Genomic DNA, 14,140 nt, shown 5'->3' on the forward strand with positions numbered 1-14,140 from the left:
ACTCACACACTCACAAACACACACTCACTCATACACGCACACATATACACATACACACTCACTCATACACTCACACACACACACACACACACGCATAAACACACACACACACACACACACACACACTCATACACTCACACACACTCACATACACACACATACACACACAAAACATCGGAATGCATGCAGTGGGGCACCCCTGGTTTAAATGTCTGTTATAATGAATCTGTACGTGATTGAAAGCACTGCCATCAAATGGCGTTTTGACCAGGGGTGCCCAAATGTGTGCACACCATTGTATACACACACACATACACACACAGACCCACTCATACACTCACACACTCACTCATACACTCACTCTCACACTCGCACACACATGCATGCACAGCTCCTTATTTTTCTTGTCACTGCACAGAGCAGGGTTTTGGGGGGGAATGGGGGGCTTGGGGGCTCATTAATATCTGATGGTGACAGATATGGGTCATCTGTGATGGGACAAACTGTGAGCGAGGGGGTAACACCCCCCTCACCCTCGCGCCCCACCCCCCAACCCCCCCCTCCTGAGGTCCAACATGAATTTATTCATTACACACATTCCCACTGCCTCCCCCTGTCCCCTTAACCCCCACCACCAAAAAAACACATCAATATGCAGAAATATATCACAGAACAACCCCTCCCCCCTTACCCTCCCACATCCACTACTAACGCACCCACACCGCCCCCAAATCCAAATATATCTTGAAATATATCACAGAACAGCCCCCTCCCAAAACAGAAAGGACAGGACACTCACAGGCCAATTTAAAAGCCCTTCCATAAAAGATATCAAAGTCAAGATGCAGAATGGTGTTGAAAATGTTTTTTTTTATTTTTTTTATTTTATACTCGCCCACGTGTCTGTACTCGGTTAGAGTGGACAGTGCTGGTCCTCCAAGCTCTTGAGGTCAGAGGTCAAAGGTCAGAGCCCACATGGAGCTAAACCGTGAGTGTTAGCCTGGAAGACCGAACGTCACTGTGGGAGCGTGGGAGACCACACGTCACTGTGGAAGCGTGGGAGACCACTCGTCACTGTGGGAGACCACACGTCACTGTGGGAGCGTGGGAGACCACACGTCACTGTGGGAGCGTGGGAGACCACACGTCACTGTGGGAGAGCACACGTCACTGTGGGAGCATGGGAGACCACACGTCACTGTGGGAGCATGGGAGACCACACGTCACTGTGGGAGCGGGCGAGACCACACGTCACTGTGGGAGCGGGCGAGACCACACGTCACTGTGGGAGCGTGGGAGACCACACGTCACTGTGGGAGCGGGGGAGACCACACGTCACTGTGGGAGCGGGCGAGACCACACGTCACTGTGGGAGACCACACGTCACTGTGGGAGACCACACGTCACTGTGGAAGCGTGGGAGACCACACGTCACTGTGGGAGACCACACGTCACTGTGGGAGCGGGCGAGACCACACGTCACTGTGGGAGCGGGCGAGACCACACGTCACTGTGGGAGCGGGCGAGACCACACGTCACTGTGGGAGCGGGCGAGACCACACGTCACTGTGGGAGACCACACGTCACTGTGGGAGCGTGGGAGACCACACGTCACTGTGGGAGCGGGCGAGACCACACGTCACTGTGGGAGACCACACGTCACTGTGGGAGCGGGCGAGACCACACGTCACTGTGGGAGACCACACGTCACTGTGGGAGCGGGCGAGAGCACACGTCACTGTGGGAGACCACACGTCACTGTGGGAGCGGGCGAGACCACACGTCACTGTGGGAGCGTGGGAGACCACACGTCACTGTGGGAGCGGGCGAGACCACACGTCACTGTGGGAGCGGGCGAGACCACTCGTCACTGTGGGAGAGCACACGTCACTGTGGGAGCGGGCGAGACCACTCGTCACTGTGGGAGCGTGGGAGACCACACGTCACTGTGGGAGCGGGCGAGACCACACGTCACTGTGGGAGCGGGCGAGCCGCAGGCTGAACTTGGCCCACCGAGCAGAGCCTGGGCTGCGGTGCGATGGTGGAGAGCACGGGGGACAGAATTCCCACCAGGGAGAAACAGGTGGGGCTTAGACAGCCTGCGGCTGCTGGTTCCGGAAGACAACATTTAAGAGATTTAAAAAAAAAAAATTTTTGAAGAAGAATTAAAAAAATTAAATAAATAAAAGACTTACTGCTTCCATTCGTCTTCTCCGTCCCAGAATTCATACACAACGAAGGAGACTCCATCTGGCAAACGCACTGCAGTCACACTGGAGAGAGGGAGAGAGAGTGGGAGAGGGGGAGTGGGAGAGGGGGGAAGATGGGAGAGAGAGAAGGCAGAGAGAAGGAGAGAGAGAGGAGGGGAGAGGGAGGGAGCGATAGAGGGTGGAGTGGGGGGGGGGGAGATAAAGGGAGAGGAGGGGGAAAGGTAGGGAAAGGGAGGCAGACAGAAGGAGAGAGGGGGTGAGAGTGGGAGAGGGGGAAGAGAGGGAGGTAGAGAAAGGGGGAGAGAGGAGACGGAGGCAAAGAGAGGGAGAGAGAGGATGTGGGAAGGGGAACACAACAGAAGCTCAATTTCTTCAGTCTGAAAGCCGAAGTGCCCTGAAGCAGCTTCCCCGATGAAGTTATTTCTGTCAGAAAGCAGAGTATCACAAGTCAAATCGATTTCCTGTAATGACATGAACATTCTCCACTCTGTAAAGTAGCTCAAAACAAAGGAAAAACAGGGGGGATGACAAGTGGATGACAAATGGAACAGACGCCCTTAGTTTGTGTGAGCTCCGTTTTCGTCTGACAGCTGAAACACTGAGATTTTCTTTACAAGAGTCTGTGCATGCAGCAGGGCTGTTTTAGCTGTAGTGCAGAGACCGGCCACTAGGTGGCGGTGATGACCAGGCATTTTGTGCCTCTCCCGGTGTGAGTAGAGGGTGCAGGGGTTAAGGGCTGGGAAACTGCTGAGAGCAACCTCCTTCACCGTCGCTCCCACTGCGGAGGGCCCGGTCGTGTGTTACTTTCAGACTGAAGAAATTGAGCTTCTCTTGTGTTCCCCTTCCCACATCCTTTCTCTCTCTCTCCCTCCTCCCCCTTCTCTCTCTCCCTCTCTTTGCCTCCCTCTCTTCCCCCTCTCCCACTCTCTCTTTCTCCCTCTCCCCCCTCACTCTCACCCCCTCTCTCCTTCTCTCTGCCTCCCTTTCCCTACCTCCCCCCCCCCCCCCCCCCCACTCCACCCTCTATCGTTGTCTTACTGCCCGGTCGTGTCTTACTGCCCGGTCGTGTGTTACTGCCCGGTCGCGAGGGGCAGGGTCTCCTGATTGAGCACACACACACACATGCACGCGCGCACACACACACACATGCACGCACGCACGCACGCACACACACACAACAGGAGTAAGGAGAGGGAGTTGTACAGTACTTCAGTATAGCACACTAGTGAGAACTCTCAGTCTCTGTGTTAAAGCTGTCATTTCGGGGCCTGTTTTTTAAAGCACTTTGGCCAGTTTGCTTCTCCCTCGCTCCTCTCTCTGAGGGAGTGTGCTGGTCACGCTACACCAGCTCCTGACATCTTCCTGTCTCACTTTCTGCTGGGATCAAGATTCATCCTCCTAATGAGGCTTCTGGAGCCGACCAGGGGGGAGTCCCTCTCCCCCACCGCCCTCTCCCCTTACCTCCCTCCTCTCCCCTCTCTCTCTCCCCTCTCCCCCACCTCCCTCTCCCCTTACCTCCCTCCTCTCCCCCCTCTCTCTCCTCCCTCTCCCCCACCTCCCTCTCCCCTTACCTCCCTCCTCTCCCCTCTCTCTCCTCCCTCTCCGCTCACCCCCAACCACCCCCCCCCTTCCTCTCAGCATGCAGTAGACCCCATGGGGGTCCACTCCTCTCCCTCAGAGTTCAGTGAGGTACCTTCCAAGGTCATTACTATGTTTGTTTATAGACTTTTAAATTAATTTCCATTTGTCACTGACCCTCACTCAAGAGTGGGATGTAGTGGGGGGGGGGGGGGGTGCTATTCCCCCTCTCGCTCCCTCCCTCTCGCTCCATCCCCTCCCCTCTCCTCTCCTCAATCCCTTTCTTGCTGATTTCTTTTTTCCCCTCTCCTCGCTCTCGTAATCCCCTTTTTCTTCCTCCAGGTCAGCGCTCTGTGGTACGGCGTGGGCACGAGGGCGGTTCGCTCCATAAAGCGCTGGCTGCACAGAGCTCTCCAGCGCAACACTGCAAATAATGTCCGTCTTGACGGTTTTTAGTCTTGTATTCAGATTTAAGACCATACCTTTCCTCCCAATACAAAATATTAATATTTTGTTTGCTTGACAAGTGAAATGATTTTATTCCATTGGCAAGGTTTTTGTCCTACTTAGCAAAAAGAAAATCGAAGAAATATTTTAAGATTTCAAGTTAAAGTGAAATTTTCATTTTAAAAAGTGTTTTTAAAAGGGGGGGGTTCCAGGAATCCAGTAAGTGGGGAATGTCAGAACCGTAATCCCAGCCAAAAAACACTTGAAATCATCCTGGTTTACAGGAATAAAGTTGGCCAAACAGTAGCTGGCAGTTCACTTGGAACAGCCAGCTGGACAGACAGACAGATGCAGACACAGAGAGTGACCAGCTGGTCAGACAGAGGGTAAAGCACAATGCTGGGGAACCAACAAATAATACAACTGGACAGTTCTTCTGCAGAATCGCTTGTGTCTGGCTCTCCCGGTAGCTTCGATCAAGTTTTTAGATCTGTCTACGACTTAATGTGCTACTTTATTTAATGGAATACAAACATTTCTCTAACATTTATTTTTTTGGGAAAATGTTTTGGAATATTTGGAAACTCTTTTCTACTGACAGACAAATGCAGAGAACAAAAAATAAACATCTAAGACCAAATTTATAAAAAATGTAGGTTGCCTCAGACTTTTGTACAGTACTGTAAATAATAAAGTTATCCTGGGGAACTGAGCCTTATTTGGACAGTGATACAAATGGGCACACAAATCTGGTTAGGTATGGTATAGACATGAAACAGAGTTACAGACAGACAGACGGACAGGCAGACAGACAGACAGTCGCTCTCACTGGTAGTAGTCTCTTTGGGCGGAGACGTGAGACAAACAGACAGACAGACAGGCAGACAGACAGACAGAGGCAGACAGACAGACAGACAGACAGACAGGCGGCTCACTGGAAGCAGTCTCTTTGGGCGGAGACATTCTTCAGGTACTGCTTCAGGGCCTCACAGAACTCTCCCAGGTGCTTCTGGGATACGGCCATCTCCTGACGAATCAGATAGAGGGACTGGGAGGAGGAGGAGGGGGGAGGAAGGCAGACAGAGAGAAAGATAGAGAGAGACAGAGAGAGAGAGCGATAACTGTGGCTGTAGGTCAAAAACATTTTGTCTCAATTTGTCTTATCACTGGCCAAACATTGACTGTTTGATTGCTCAACCACAGAATACAAATAACAAAGAATCAACAACCATAATCAAAGACATTATCTAACAGGAGCTGACAGATAGAGAGGTTGAACGAAATGTGAGGAAAAGGTAAGAGATTTTGTAATTTCCCAGCTGTTGAGCGAGTCAGCGTTGAACACACCGTTCTGAGTGGACTCTGGCCCTGGTCAGAGTAAGCCTCCTCCACACCAGCGTCAGCCATCATAGACCCTCTCTGACTCACACAGCAGAATGCCTGATCGACACTTCAAACCTATCTGCGATTAATTACCAAGTGCCCCAACGGTACGAACAAACATGGGCTTTTCTGTTCTGTTTGAGGGCAGGAAATGAATAAGATTTCTGGGATAGCAGGTAGTTGGGACGAGCTGTTCGATCGCAGATATGAGCCAAGCGTTTATTCTGATGATGTGAGAAATGTCAGTGGACTGCCAGTCAGTTCAGCCTTCCTCGAAAATGTATGCTGTGTTTAAAATCTAAGCCTTTGATAAAGTACACACAATCAGCTGGGAGTGTCAACTTTCTATTATATAGAGCACACCCTAGCGTGTCACCCTCCCCATCTCCATCCCCCCCGCCCTTCTGACACCATCTAGCACCTGTCAGTCATCCAGTCAGCCAATCAATGGAACTCAGTTGCCAGGGAGGTGAGCTGCCACCCATGCAACCCATGTCCATCAGAGGTCACAGGTCAAAGGTGAAGGGTCACAGGAGGGGGGTTAGACCAGAGGAGGAGAGATTGGGGGAGGACCAGAGGAGACCTTCACAGCATTCTCTGGTAAATATATGGACATTTTTGGAAAAAATGATATATATATGTCACAATAATGTTTTAAAACAATAAAGATAGATCCATAGGTACATATCTGAAAGCAGCAATAATCAGTATTTCTGCCCCATATATTTAATTCAATATACTGCAGGCTATGCCAGTTCTGCAAAGGGTATATCTGCTTAAACACAATATTCATGCTGTTAAAAACGCACACTTCCAAACCTCTCCTGCTGCTCACAGTGCAGGAATGACCAAACCTCTCCTGCTGCTCACAGTGCAGGAACGACCAAACCTCTCCTGCTGCTCACAGTGCAGGAATGAGCCGCCACAGGCAGTCAGGGGGAAGGTTGTTACAGTCAGCTGCTCTTCCATTATTTTCTATTTCTAAATTATGTTCAAATTTCCAATTACCATTCCAGTTTATTGCTTTGTATTAGTTTTTTGTAGAGTTTAGTTTTGATTCATGAATTCGCCTTCATATTGCTTAGTTTTAGTTTTGGGGAGAATGAATGTTTCAATTAAACTGCTTAAGTACCTTGGTCTTAACAGAAAGAGAGGGGAAAAATTAACAATGGGCTCATTACACACTAAAATTTGATGTTACTCAAAAGATAGAGTATGTTAATTTACTCAAATGAAGAATAATTGAATTAATAATTTTGTCAATGACATTTCACATATTAAAATGAACAAAAATTAAGTAATATATCTTTTCAGCCACAAAAAAGTGTTAACAATGAACAAATGTTAACATGTACCTACAGTAAATGTGTTCCATTGCCGCTTGGTAAGACTCATAGTCTGTTCATCAGTAATTAAAGTAAAAACAGATATGAATTATATTTTCCTCACTGCATGTATTTTTGTGGGGGCGACTGATGAGCTGGCTGTGTGTGTGTGTGTGTGTGAGTGTGTGTGTGTGTGTGTGAGTGTGTGTGTTTGTGTGTGTGTGTGTGTGGGTGTGTGTGTGAGAGTGTGTGTGAGTGTGTGTGTTTGTGTGTGTGTGAGTGTGTGTGTGTGTGTGTGTGTGTGTATGAGTGGGTGTATGAGTGGGTGAATGAGAAGCATCAATTGTACAGCACTTTGGATAGAGGCCAAGGACCCAGGGACCAATACAGTGTCCAGTCATGCTAAAGCTCTAGCTGTAGAAACCAGGAATACTGTATGTGTTCATAATCATAATCACGGAGCTGAATAACTTCACTGCGATGCGACGGAAGATCGAGGCACTGTCCTGCCCAAGCTCCCTGGACATCGTCATTAGCAACTGGGTCAGATCGTCTCCAGTTCCCCTGTGTGACACTGGGAGACACCGTACGACACAGGTAGGGCTACCTGACGGACAACGCACGGCTCAGTCATGCTCTCAGAGTCACTGTAGTGAGCGCAGGTTGTCAAAGCGCTGTCCTTGTTAGGGGGCTGTGATACTGACTGTTGTTCAGTGTAGAGAGGCCTATGCCCCGGTGCAAAATCCAGCTATACCGGCTTGAAATGACCAGCTCCCAGCCGTCTCAAAATATAGTTTGAGCTGGTCTGAATCGGTCAACCAGCTACCAGCTGTTTCAAAACCTAGCTTGAGCAGTTTTTTTCAGCAGGGTGCCTGAGGCTTTTTCAACATCCTTCTCCGTCTTCAGTGCTGTAAGGGGCAGAAATCCCCCCCTCCGTACCCCACCAAAGTATTTTTTTTTCAAACCACCAACAGAAATTATTACAATCCTCTGACACAGAGCCACGCACATTTCCCAAACTGTTTTCGTTCGCCAAGCACCCAGGCAGATGCCACATCAACAACCCGGCACCAAACCGCGCCGCCCAATCAGAGAGTAATCCTGATTACCCGCCATGGCACTGCATGTTCGAAGGATAACGACCCGCAGAGGCTACATTTATTGCTGTAGTTTTGGGCTGACGCAGGCCCAGTCAGCTCCCAGCATGCACCATTATGGCCAAATGTGTTTTTAAGCCTTCTGTCTGTCTGTCTGTCCGTACCACCAGGCCTTACGCTTCTCATCTGCATTTCCAACAGAATGGAAAAAAATAAAAACAAAAACGACACACACACATGCTGCCGCCCAAATTTTAGGAGGCTTGGGGAATTTCCTCATGACACTCGGTCAGGGGATAGATGAGACCCCTCACAAAACATTAAAAAAATACAGCAAACAAAACATAAGGCTTTAATGTGTGAGAAAGGCTAAGAGGCAGCACAGGGCTCTGTGCTACAGTTAGTTCCTGTACTGTAGCCCTAATGGGGGCAATCTCAGCGAAGACCGGAGCCTGAATTCACAGTTACCATGGAAACTGGGAAATACCAACTGGTTCTCCAGGTCTAACTTATACCATCCCCCTACCCTCCCTCCCTCCCCTCCCCCCTAAGCCTCACAGAATTTACCCATCACCCGCCCCCCTCCACCCCTTAACAGAAACCAGTGCCTGCCTACTGGGTACTGAAACAGTGCTGTGTAATAAAGGGCCAGTTTCTGAGGGAGCAGAAGCGCACACCTTCACAACTCGCAAGGAAGATAGCTTCTGATTGGTCCCTCTCTCTCTCTCCAATTGAAATTAAATTAACTTTATTGGCATAAAAGACACACATAAAATGTACTAATTGCCAAAGCATACATATATGAATAATAATGCCACAATAATAGAAAAAAAATAAAAAATAACAATACCAATAACAACAACCATAGCAATAATAAATCAATAAATATGTAGTTGTTTCTGTTTATTGTGAGTGGTTCTCTCTCTCTCTCTCTCTCTCTCTCAATCCTTTATTCGCATGAATAATATTGAAACGTATTGCCAAAAGCTTTACACAAACAAACATTAAACACACTACAATTCAGTATGCTGTGAAATAATTAGCATAGCCAACTAATAATAATTACAACAACAATGGTCATTAATGAACACAATTAGGGCAGAGGATTACTCACTCCCCCCACCGCTCTCTCTCTCTCTCTCTCTCTCTCTCTCTCTTTGAAAGTTGATTGTACTCTTAAAGGGTTCTGATTTTCTGTATGTTTACACTAGGACTCGGAACTGTACGGTCCTCTTTGCACTTGTTCTTGTGTTTGATTTGCACTTTGTTGTACGTTGCTCTGGATAAGAGCATCTGCTAAATGCCATGTAATGTAATGTAATGTAATACAAATAATAATAAATAAAATAACAATTGCCAATCATTGTCTGTAATCATTGTGCTTTAGTTCCTCTCTGTCTGTAATCATTGTGCTCTAGTTCCTCTGTCTGTAATCATTGTGTGTCAGTAGTTCCTCTCTGTCTGTAATCATTGTGCTTTAGTTCCTCTCCGTCTGTAATCATTGTGCTCTAGTTCCTCTCTGTCTGCAATCATTGTGTGTCAGTTCCTCTCTGTCTGTAATCATTGTGTGTTAGTTCCTCTCTGTCTGTAATCATTGTGCTCTAGTTCCTCTCTGTCTGTAATCATTGTGCTCTAGTTCCTCTCTGTCTGTAATCATTGTGCTCTAGTTCCTCTCTGTCTGTAATCATTGTGTGTCAGTTCCTCTCTGTCTGTAATCATTGTGCTTTAGTTCCTCTCCGTCTGTAATCATTGTGCTCTAGTTCCTCTCTGTCTGTAATCATTGTGTGTCAGTTCCTCTCTGTCTGTAATCATTGTGTGTCAGTTCCTCTCTGTCTGTAATCATTGTGCTCTAGTTCCTCTCTGTCTGTAATCATTGTGCTCTAGTTCCTCTCTGTCTGTAATCATTGTGTGTCAGTTCCTCTCTGTCTGTAATCATTGTGCTTCAGTTCTGCCAGAGATTCCCAGTATACAGGAGGTAAATAATCCAGTCCATACATTGCTTTAATATCTTTCTGCCTGTCTTCTGGAGTATATAGCAGTTACATAAAACCAGAAATGTGCGATGGTAACAGCACTGGCTTCACCATATTTGCATAGTTAAAGACTTTGTATGTTCCCAGCGATGTTCTTTGTATACCGTACAAGCCCTAATCAGCAGTAAACATGACTCAGGGTCACGGTCCTGGCAGTCAGGTCACAATGTCACAAACTACAAAACAAATACATATATATACAGTACTGTGCCGAAGTCTTAGGCACCCTAGACTTTATTATATATATATATATATATATATATATATATATATATATGTTTTTTTTATTTTTTATATGCAAATATTCATTTTCCAAAAGATTTAATTTTACAGAGTCATTTGTATTTCATTTTAAAAAGTAACATATTACTGGAAGCAATTTACTACGTTTTAAATAAAACTTGATCAAGCCTGTCTGAGATCAGAAGCAAGGAGTCGCCCAAAGTCTGCAGAAGAACTGTGGCAAGTTCTCCAACCTGCTTGGAACAACCTCCCTGCTGATTGTCTTATAGAACTGCAGGACAGCGCTGACCATCTCAGAGAAGTGATGCAGTCTTAACACCGAAGGGTGGTCACAAAAATTAGATTCAGTTTTTAACTATTTTGCCAAATTACTCAAATGTAATGTAAAATATATAGTACGTTTATTTAGGACCTTCCATTGAATTATTTTTGAAAGAATCCTTTCTGTACAGAATGTGATACAGGTGCCTAAGACTTTTGCACAGTACTGTATATATATATATATATATATATATATATATATATATATATATATATATATATATATATATATATTCCCTTCCATTCTGGAATCTCTGGAGAACCTTTAAGGTGTTTTCTGACGAACCAGCCTGTATCCATACCAGTTTAAGCAGAACCAAAGATCCACTGCCCTCCATCATCAATGACACGCCCACTGATGACATCATGGTTCGCATGGAAAAACCAACTATTTTTCGGTTCCCGCTGAGAACCAACTTTTCAGGTTCCGAACCAATTTTTTTCAGTCTGAACGCGCCAGGTGGTTCAAAATTAGGTTTGGGAACCGGAACCGGCACGGAGCATTGCTGGTGTGAAAGGCCTAAGACTGACAGAGAGAGAGAGAGCATGAGAGAGAGTGACAGAGAGAGAGAGAGAGAGAGAGAGCACTTGCACCCATCTCCAAGTAAGTGGCAGGATCCATGTTTCCACTGTCAGCTGAAAGCCTGAGGAAGCTACACCTTCAGCCTCAAACAACTCCAACATAAATCCAGTGTAACACCAACAATGCAACGTGACTCTAACGTAGCTCTGGCGTAACTGTAATGTAACTCTGACGTAACTGTACCATAACTCCGACGTAATGGCAATGTAACACTAACGTAACTGCCTCCCGCGCCACACCTTTTCGCTGTTACCGTTACGTAAAATAGCCCCACCCTTAACCGTGACTGAACGTCATGACCATACCTGACTCCAAAGGGAACTAAAGAGGGGCCAAAAGTGTGAGTTTTCCCCCCAAGAGTGCACACAAAAATGAAGCTCCACCAATGCTTTTGGAGTGTGCTGGCTAGCCCTGCTTCAGCATGGCCAGGGAAATAGGGCTACTGCGTCAGAAGTTACTGTTTTCCGTGTGGGGCATCGCAAACGTAAAGATTGTGCAGCGAAACACTGCTCATTTGATGCATGCCACAAGCCTTTCACCCATCCATCCAGCCCTTACAGGTGCTGTAGACAGGAAATAAAAGCATGCGCAGCAGGAAATGTCCTCAGGAGCACAGTGTTCAGTGCATGTCATTGTACAGTAAGTCAACTGACCAATCAAGCTGCTTCGCTACCGGTAGGGAAAAGTGCTAGCATGTTGCAATCCCAAGGTTTGAGAGTCAGGTGATCAGCATGCAGATGAACAGAATGCATGCTGGGATATGTGCAGAAACTTGGGAGGGGTATGTATGGCACGCGCATTGAGTGGTGGCATGCTTGTAGTGCAGCATGCATTACTAAATAAAAAAGTATTCCCTAAATCTCTTCTCGTGGAACCCCAGCCAGATCCAGGTGATGAGTTCCACCTCAAACACACCTGGGGCCTGCTCCACAAATCAGGATCACCAAGTTGGCTGGATAACTGCACTGAGTACAGTGGGAGCAATAATTATTTGATCCCTTGCTGATTTTGTAGGTTTGCCCACTTACAAAGAATGGAACTGTGTAGAATTTTAATCATAGGTACATTTTAACATTGAGAGACAGAATATCACAAAATAATCCACAATAACAGCATCATATACATTTTATAAATTTAATATCATATTTTCACATGAAATAAGTATTTGATCCATAGAACAATAGGACTTAATACTTGGTGGAGAAACCTTTGTTGGCAAGCACAGAGGTCAGACATTTGTTGTAGTTTTTCACCAGGTTTGCACAGATCTTGGGAGGGATTTTGGTCCACTCCTCTTTGCAGATCCTCTCCAAATCCTTAAGGTTCCGAGGCTGTCGCTTGGCAACTCGAAGCTTCAGCTCCCTCAACAGATTTTCGATGGGATTTAGGTCTGGAGACTGGCTAGGCCACTCCAGGACCTTAATATGCTTCTTTTTGAGCCACTCCTTTGTTGCCTTGGCCGTATGTTTTGGGTCATTGTCATGTTGGAAGACCCATCCACGACCCATTTTCAGTGCTCTCACTGAGGGAAGGAGGTTGTCGCCCAAAATTTCCTGGTACATGGCCCCGTTCATCCTCTCCTCGATACGGTGAAGTCGTCCTGTCCCCTTAGCTGAGAAACACCCCCAAAGCATAAGGTTTCCACCTCCATGCTTCACAGTGGGGATGGTGTTCTTGGGGTTGTACTCAGCATTTCTCTACCTCCAAACACGGCGAGTCAAGTTGATGCCTCTATTTTGGTCGAGTTGATAGCTCTATTTTGGTCTCATCTGACCACATCACCTTCTCCCAAGCCTTCTCTGGTTCATCCAGGTGTTCTCTGGCAAACTTCAGACGAGCCTGTACATGTGCCTTCTTCAGCAGAGGAACCTTGTGGTCCCAACTGCCTTCAGGTCATTAACAAGCTCCTCCTGTGTAGTACTGGGCTGATCCCTGACCTTTCTCATGATCATTAATATCCCACAAGGCGAGATCTTGCGTGGAGCCCCAGAACGAGGGAGATTGGGGGTGACTTTGTGTTTCTTCCATTTTCTAATTATTGCTCCAACAGTTGTTAACTTCTCAGCAAGCTGCTTGCTTATTTTCTTGTAGCCCACCCAGATTGATTGTGTGGACAGGTGTCTTTTATACAGCTACATAACGATGTAACGAGTTGACACAGGTGTTTTGGGTAATGAGTTGAGATTAGGAGTGCTTCTTAATGGAAAACTAACTGGTCTGTGGGAGCCAGAATTATTGCTGATTGGTAGGGGATCAAATACTTATTTCATGCAAAAATACGATAATAAATTTATAAAATTTATATGATGTTGTTATTGTGGATTATTTTGTGATATTCTATCTCTCAATGTTAAAATGTACCGATGATTAAAATTCTACACAGTTCCATTCTTTGTAAGTGGGCAAACCTACAAAATCAGCAAGGGATCAAATAATTATTGCTCCCACTGTAAAACCCAGAAATTTTTTGCCTCAGCCCATGTTCCAGACATGGACAGTGCAGTTATCTGGCTAACTCAATAATCCCGCTTTGCGGAACAGGCCCCTGATACAACACATCAAGACCTTGATGAAATGCATCAGGTATGCTTGAGATGGAGCACATCAAATAAACTCATAAAAATGATTGCTTAATAAAATTATAGTGGTTGCACGCAGTATACAGACTTCAACTGATGGAAGTACTTGTGCAGCCACTGTTTAATACATTTAAAAAAAAGTAATTCCAATGACACATTTTTTTGAGTGTACCTGGATGTGACAGGCATTCACCAAAAGGCGCGGTTTGATTCAGGTTTGAACCACCACTTCCGCGTATTCTGTCCGATTTTCGAGCGTTAAGGACGTTACTTACTGCGCTGGCCGTGCCATCGGACTCTGTTAGCCTCTGGTGAAGATCAAACCAGACTGTCTGCAACAA

General features: G+C 46.4%; 1 protein-coding gene across 2 annotated transcripts in view; it reads right to left on the minus strand.

Moving 5' to 3' along the window:
* The window catches only part of necab2 (N-terminal EF-hand calcium binding protein 2), a 183,304-nt gene that overhangs the window by 1,520 nt on the left and 167,644 nt on the right, over positions 1–14,140 (minus strand). Inside the window, exons 9-11 of one of the 2 annotated variants that reach the window (XM_061246263.1) lie at positions 14,075–14,131; positions 5,171–5,283; positions 2,196–2,273 (exon numbers count right to left, since the gene is read on the minus strand). In XM_061246263.1, coding sequence (XP_061102247.1) covers positions 2,196–2,273; positions 5,171–5,283; positions 14,075–14,131 — 248 coding nt within the window. The remainder of the gene's footprint in view (positions 1–2,195; positions 2,274–5,170; positions 5,284–14,074; positions 14,132–14,140) is intronic. The other variant, XM_061246264.1, reaches the window with a different exon arrangement.

The sequence above is a fragment of the Conger conger genome, chromosome 6 (assembly GCF_963514075.1).
Source record: "Conger conger chromosome 6, fConCon1.1, whole genome shotgun sequence".
Classification (NCBI taxonomy): domain Eukaryota; kingdom Metazoa; phylum Chordata; class Actinopteri; order Anguilliformes; family Congridae; genus Conger; species Conger conger.